Source organism: Salvia miltiorrhiza, chromosome 7 (genome assembly GCF_028751815.1).
Source record: "Salvia miltiorrhiza cultivar Shanhuang (shh) chromosome 7, IMPLAD_Smil_shh, whole genome shotgun sequence".
NCBI lineage: Eukaryota > Viridiplantae > Streptophyta > Magnoliopsida > Lamiales > Lamiaceae > Salvia > Salvia miltiorrhiza.
The window spans coordinates 661,893-669,754 of NC_080393.1; the positions used below are offsets into that span (position 1 = coordinate 661,893).

Consider the following 7,862-nt stretch of genomic DNA (forward strand, 5'->3'; position numbering starts at 1 on the left):
GGATGTGAGTGGTAGGCACTTGATAGCCTTCATTTTGATTGGTTTAGATTTTTGAGGTATACATTAAAATTTAATACTACAACATAGAAGGCTACTAATTAATTTGCATGTGGATCATTCTAAAAACGGCTCATGACTTCGAAATTTGATCTAAAAAAGATTGCCTAAATTAGAATAGTATATATATTGTTGTTATATATAATCCTCAAAACAATGTTGCCTAAGTCGAGAATAGTAAAAGGAGAAGATCATGAAGTTTTGTGTTGATGAATTTTGATTGAGAAGTACAATTTATAAGACTCTATGAGAATTGATTCGGATTTTGGGTATTTGGAGTTCAATTTTAGAGCCACGTTGGCGCATTTTAGATTCTTACTTCAGAGTCTGCACTGACGTATAAAGTTAGTTCATACTTCATACGCTGTGAAAATAATTGCACTCGGAGAAAATGAAAATAAACTAAAATTTTCATCCCTTTATGGATTCGAATCCAGGTGGTGCATTTATCCACCGTAAATCTTTATGATCCGAGTGTTGAGAATGGTTCTTCGTCCTTATTTTAAACCCTTAGATGATGTTTGGTATGATGGAATGAAATAGTGATTTATTACATTCTATTCCTTTGCTTTGTATACTACTCCCTCCGTCCACGAAATGAGTACCCATTTGTGGATGGCACGAGTTTTAAGAAATGTATGGAGTGTAGTGTGAATAGTTTAAGGGTCCCACTTTTTGAGAGTATTAATTAAAGGGTTGTGTGGGGTACACTTGCCAAAAAGGAAAATGGGTACTCATTTCGTGGACGGACGAAAAAGGAAACATGAGTACTCATTTCGTGGACGGAGGGAGTATTTTTTTAGAAGCCATCATTTCATTTGCAATTACGTAATAGGCTTAATACATGCGTTTAGTTAGTATTTTCTTCTTAATTTTTATGTGATTCTTTTATTTTCTTTTATTAACTATTTGTCTAGATATAGATAATCTCGTCATTTGTCATTTGATCTGGATATTAGTGAAGTATCCATGTTAAATTATTTGTTGTGTTGTGTTTTCGTAGTTCAATTTTAGTGTAGCATTTAAACTCAAACTATTTTGTTTGAAAATATTTTTATTGTAGAAAATACAAATTGGGGGTGCAGAGATCTGACAAGATGATGGACACGTGTCGAGATCAAAGCAGGTTAAGATCACCCCGCAACAACGTCGTCATAGCAGATTGTAGCCCGGATTTCAGGGTAAATCTACGCCACGCCACACTCCACGTGGCAGTGTGTCCAAGTCAGCAAGTCCAGGTGCCTATATAAACCCTCCCATTTTTATCACCCAAATAGCCCAAAAATACACGAAACAAAGAAAAAGGAAACAGCAACCTCAAAAAGGAAAAACAAAAGGAAAAAAAAAAAAAAAAGAGAAAAACTAGAAACTTCACACAACAAAAACACTCGTGATTTCAACATCCGACCTCCGCCGATGGAGTTCCGCCGGAAAATTACTTTTCCGGCATCTGATTCCGATTCCCCCCGCTACACTCATAATGCTCGCCTCTCCTTCCATCGCCGTCACGTTTTTCACGAAAAGCAATAACCGAAAGCTGCTGATACCTCATTTTACTCTCGGTGGAAGGAGAAAGAGAGAGATTTTCTACTTCTTTTTTGTTTAATTTTCTCGTCGAGTAAATATTAGTGTGGATATTTTGTTGTGATGCTTTGGTGCTTGATGATCGGGTGTTGTGAAGCTGAAATAATGTTGAGAGGAGTTTGAGATTGAAATAATTTTGTTTAGCCTTTCGTTTGCCGGAATTGAAAGTTTTGGAGGAATATTTTGTAAAATTTTGTGAGTGGAGCAGTTTTTTTGAGTGACAGAGGATTATTAGGTCTAACAGTAGAGGCTTGGTTTTGAGAAATCCAACTTCTCCGATGAGAATCCAGCCGATCGATTCGATCCCGAGCGACGCCGTCAAGCCGCCGGTGCTTAAGTCTCGGCTCAAGCGGCTTTTTGACCGTCCGTTCAACGGCGTCCTGCGGATTTCATCCGCTGAGAAGCCGGTCGCCGGAGGAGACAAAGATGGCGGTGGCGCCGCCGAGTTCGAGCCGAGCTCGGTCTGTTTGGATAAAATGGTTCAGAATTTCATGGAGGATAACAACGAGAAGCCTTCCTCCGCCGCCGCGAAATGCGCCCGCAACCGCTGCAATTGCTTCAACGGCAACAGCAACGATAGCTCCGATGACGAGCTCGATTTCTTCTCCGATTCGATTTCCGCTAATTCTTCCTTCGGCGACCCCTCCGATACTCTCAGGGTACAGAATTCTTCTATTCGATTTTTTTTTTTTTTTTCTGTTAATTTCTTTGCGGTTTTTCCTAATTGGTCATCAATCTGAAGTTCGCGTTTTGTTGTTGCAGAGTTTGACGCCGTGCGCGACTGTGGCGGAGAGAAATCTATTGGCAGACACTTCGAAAATCGTCGAAAAAAACAACAAAACTTACAAAAGAAAAGACGATTTGAGGAAAATAGTCACCGATGATCTAATCTCTCTTGGTTATAACGCCTCTCTTTGCAAATCCAAATGGGATAAATCTCCCTCTATTCCATCTGGTAATTCTCAATTCCACTTTCCCCCCTTTTTCCTTTTCAATACTCCAATTTCTCCTAAATTCAGCTAATTTTAGATAATCAATTCAATAGTCATGAAACTCATCCTCTTCCTGTTGATTCTCGGAATGTGCAGGCGAGTATGAATACATAGATGTGGTGGTGGAAGGCGAGAGAGTGATAATCGACGTGGATTTCCGATCGGAGTTCGAGATCGCCCGATCAACCAGTAGTTACAAGGCGGTGCTGCAGAACTTGCCCTACATTTTCGTCGGAAAAACCGACCGGCTGATTCAGATCGTCGCGATCGCGTCGGAGGCGGCGCGGCAGAGCCTGAAGAAGAAAGGGATGCACATCGCGCCGTGGCGGAAAGCCGATTACATGAAATCGAAATGGCTCAGCCCTCACGCCCGCCTCACGCCGCCCAAAACCGACACCTGCGAGGAGGCCCGGCCCGATGATCGCGAGGTGTTGGAGTGCGAGGGCGGAGAATTAGACCTGATCTTCGGTGAGGATATGACGGAGGAGACCTTGTCGCCACCGGCCAAGGAAGCTCCGCCGCCGGCGACGTGGCAGCTGCCGGCGGTGAAGCCGAAGAGTTTAGAGAGAGGGAATAAAATGGTGGTCACCGGATTAGCTTCTCTCCTCAAAGAGAAATTCTAATGAAGAGAAATTTTGTTGTCACCTAGAATTATCTAACTTCTTTTTTTCTTTTCTTTTTTGGATTTACAAAATTTCAAATATAAAAATCTTCGTATATATATATATATATATGTAAGCTCGGACTTCTCTCTCCCTTCTTTTTTATGCAGAAGGGCTATGTAAAAAAAATCCCAAAAAAGGCCATTTTGTAATAAACCGAAAAATAGAAATTAAGTACTATTACTATAATGTCGCAAATTTCGATTTATTTTGTTGATATTATGCAATGATAATCCGATTGTTTCCTGGGGAGGAAACAGAAGGAATATATATATATATATATATATATATATTGAAATATTTATTGGTTTTTGGATTAAAATTGATTGTAAAGAGTGAGGAGGGCGTGGGGGTGAGGGATGATGAAGAAGGTCGTGCCATCTCGGAAGGCGTGGCTTCACTTGAATAACGTGATATTCTCTTTTTCTGGGTGTTTGCTACTGTCAGTTTTTTTTTTAATTACTTTATATTGTAAAAAATGTGTAAAATTATGTGGGTTTATATTTATTTTAGTGAAATTAATTATTTAAAAAATATATATATATCCAATTAAATGGAACAACTGGAAAAGAAAAACAGTTCAAATTAAGTGAGACGAAAGAAATACTACTAGTTTGTTAAGGAGTTTGTGAGACGTTACGTGGGGCGTATTTGGTGCGATGCAACAACTCTCATCTTGTGGAGAGAATTCCCTTCTCTTTTGCTTTTAAGAACGTCGTAATCTATCGTCCATGTTTAATATACGTGTCCGGTAGTAATTCGTAAAGCGGAGTTCTTTCGTGTCGACATTCGTATCGTGTATATCACTCATATATTTTATAATTTTATTAGAGACTTTAAAGAAACATTTGATTTGAGTGATAATGCATGATTGATAAAATAAATCAACTTAATTGAGTGTTTGGTTTGTATAATTCGGTTTGCATCCTAACAATTCAATTAAGTGATTACTTCCTCCGTTCATAAAAAAATGACATATTGTGGATGGCACGAATATTTTAATAAAACATGAGTGGAGTCATTAGTTAAGTAAGGGTTTCACTTTAGATGCGCTACTATTGTAGATGAAAATGACAATTTTTTATGAACGGACACCGAAAATGAAATAATGATAATTTTTTTGTGGACGAATAAAGTGTTCATCAACCTAAAATTCATCCACAAAACCAAACAACTCCCTTATCAAATACTTAAGTGTCTTATTACAATATGTGACAGATCCGCATTTTTTTCATTTTCGTCTATCTCATAAAAAATACTATCACTTTTATTTTGACATGATCTCACACGTAATCTATCACACATTACTAATTTTAAAAAAATAGCGATCTCTTTCTCTATTCAATGTTTTTGTTAAATATTTTTTAAAATTTGTGTATTATTTGCTCAACTCTCTCTCAATTTTATTTTACTTTTTTTCTTTTTATTAATACTTTTTCCTGTGAGCCTTTTACTTTGACCAGACAAGAGAGAATGGGCGGTAAAATTATAATGTAGATAATATGTATTGGGAAAAGTTATTTAAAGAAGCTTTCAACCTAGTACGTAAGCATTTGCTTCATTGGTTTGGGTAAAAATTAAATAAACAAAATAAAAGTTTAAAAATTTAGAGGTCCCAAGCAAAGAATATTGACTTTCTTGGGTTTGTATCTATTGACTGTTTGTTGGCTTGCAGTCACAGGAAAAGAATTTAATCAGGTGAAGACCCATTTTAATATTAATCTATCTTATGAATTTAAATAATTATAACTGGAAAATTACCTAACATTATTACATTATCAAAGTTGAGCCAGGTACTGTCAGCTTTTCTTTATTGGGTACAAAAGAAGTTAAAGATTGCAGGTATTTAATCATTGTAATCACTGACAAAATATTTTGCAATTTTACCTTTACTATTGAGTTTCATTTTTTTTTTAATTTAGAATTATAAGAGATATCTGAATATAATTAATTATGCAATCTGCACGCAGGTGAAACCTAAACACCACCCAATTATGAGAAAATTACATCGCACGCAAGCAGAGAATACAACACCACCTAAAGTGGGAAAACTTAGATTGAACCCAAGACCTCTCACAAAGGAGAATATGTTAGTATTTCTTTTATAATTTTATTTCAATTTTAATATTTTAAAGATTATTATTTACTTTATTAATTTTATAAATTATACTCTTTTCGTCCCTCAAACAGCTTCTTTTAGAGAAGATGACACAAGTTTTAATAAAAATTAATTTTGTAGATAAGTGAAAAATGGATTCCACGGAAAGAGAGGATTGTAAGAGTAATTGTTAGTGAGATTATTTCCAAATACTCCATCCGTCCACGAAAGAACTTTCTATCTTTCCTTTTTGGGACGTCCACAAAAGAACTTCCTACTTATTTTTGGACTATACCCCACCACTTATAATCCTCTTACTTTTCACTTTTCACTTTTCACTTTTCACAACTCCCAATATTAATTATAACACTTTTTCACAACTCCCAATACACTCAACTACCTTTTATTCACTCTCAATATACTCAACAATATTTTTTCTTAAAATCCGTGCTACTCCCTTCTAGAAAGTTCTTTCATGGACAGAGAGAGTATAAGTTAAGAGGATGTATTGGGGACAAATCGAAATGGAAATAAAAGATATTTGAAGGATGGATAGGAGGAAGTATAAAAATTAAAGCATATTTTATTATTTTATTTATTTATTTATTTATTTAAAATTATAAAAAAATGAGTTAATCGAGTTTATTTTTTTTATGTAATTTATAAAATTAATAACATCAATAATGAGACCGATATTCATGAATAATATATTTATTTGAAACCTACAATATCAAAATGAAATAAATATGAAACATCATTCACAGATCTCACATCAATTAAAAACCCCAACATAAAAGTTATGAATCTTTTCAATTTCATGCCACTCTATACTCACAATAAAGCTGCTTATTTTGAACATTAATCACTATTTATTCCCATCCTGCAACTTTTTTGTCCCCCAATACGTATATGCCTCTGTTTGGCTACATCTCCAAAATAGCATATTCCTTGGATAATTTTTAACCCTAATAATCCACCAAATTAAATTCATCCAATCAGGGCATATGTTGAAACCACCTTTGAAAAAAATGTTAGGGCCTGTTTCATATGAGTTTATAGATAGGATAAATTAAATTAATACTGATTAGTGTGATGTTTGATATCATGTGCAGTTAATATAGTCAACTCCTACTTAATCCTACTTCTCCATGCTATTTTGTGGGATTAACCCATACTAATAATCCGCCCACCCCCCCCTCGGATAAATTTAATACTGAGAAGTTGGATAAAAATTCTGCTACCATTCCTCACGTATATCGATGCAAATGCCCAAGTAATGGTGGACACACATGATATTTTTAAAATTATGTGAGGATAGTTTTGGTATTAGATAATATAATCCAACATAATCCTATGGATATCAAACATAATATAGGATTAAGTAGCCATGATATCAAACACCCATGAAATAATATAAATCCACACTAATCCACACTAATTTCTCAAGATAATTTTAATCCTAATCAATCCTAAACTGCAAATCAAACGGCCCCTTACTGTATTACTTTAAAAAGAAAAAATACACTCACACGCTAACTTTTTATAAAGAGAAGCGTCTTACTAACAGACTGCATTTTATCGTGACGCTGAAACTACTTTACGCCACTTATATATCCATACTTTTACTTCTTCTTCTTTTTTCCCTTATCCCAAACAATTAATAAGAAAAATAATATGTCTCAAATCTAAAAAGATTCCAAAAATTCAGAATAAAATTAAATTTGCTACTGCCAGAGTTCCTCACAAGTTGCTAATCATTCTGTTTAAGTAATTGGAATTGTCCAATCATACATTCATTCATTTAATTAAGCCATTATTTGGTAATAGTATTCTCCTTTTTTATTTAAGATTTATAAATGAGCCATAATGATTTGTGTGTGGGGGCTTGATTAATCCATTTTGTTGTCATAGACAAAGTTGGGTGGGCCCCAAGAACTCAGGGCTAAATTAGGAATTGTGGGGTCACTTTCTCTTAAGTTTTTTTTTTCTCTTTATAATTTAGTGGTTGTGGGTCCCCCTTTTTCTCTATGTTACCAAAGCAAATAATAAAAGCAATCCCCCAAAGTTTGACAATAATAATGTCTTTAGGAAAGCAACCCTCCACCTACTATCTCTCTCATGGTTATGGATTTCTTAATTTTAATTTTAATTTTTTTTTATTTTTTATTTTAATTACAAGGTTGCTTGTGATTGTGCAGTATAAATTTCATACTATTAAGAGAGGGTTTGCCAAGGCCACAAGTAACCACATGGATTTCAACTGTAGGGAACTTAAAGAAGAAACTTGCAAATTATATTTTGTTATGTTATTAATGTTTGACTTAATGACTTTCTTTATAATTAGCTAGTAGTTAAACAACTTGAACTCAAGGCTCATGTGCATTTTAATTTGGAATTGGATTTATGTGTGACATCATAAATTTAAAGCATCTCGCGATAAAGCATTGAATCATCGGAAGTTGTCGCACT

General features: G+C 34.9%; 1 protein-coding gene across 1 annotated transcript; it reads left to right on the forward strand.

Annotated features, from left to right (window-relative positions):
• The first annotated feature begins 1,328 nt into the window (after positions 1-1,328).
• On the forward strand, positions 1,329-3,484 carry LOC130991311 (uncharacterized). Its single transcript, XM_057915442.1, has 3 exons — positions 1,329-2,300; positions 2,404-2,596; positions 2,730-3,484. The coding sequence occupies exons 1-3, from the start codon at positions 1,920-1,922 to the stop codon at positions 3,254-3,256; spliced, it is 1,101 nt and encodes a 366-aa protein (XP_057771425.1). The 5' UTR covers positions 1,329-1,919; the 3' UTR covers positions 3,257-3,484.
• The last annotated feature ends 4,378 nt before the right edge of the window (positions 3,485-7,862 follow it).

Bases quoted from the DNA above. Each gene is read 5' to 3' on its own strand.
- LOC130991311 (XM_057915442.1), top strand. From the start codon at position 1,920: ATGAGAATCCAGCCGATCGATTCGATCCCGAGCGACGCCGTCAAGCCG. The intron at 2,301-2,403 runs GTACAGAATTCT...TTGTTGTTGCAG, and splicing joins ACCCCTCCGATACTCTCAGG to AGTTTGACGCCGTGCGCGAC. The intron at 2,597-2,729 runs GTAATTCTCAAT...CGGAATGTGCAG, and splicing joins ATCTCCCTCTATTCCATCTG to GCGAGTATGAATACATAGAT.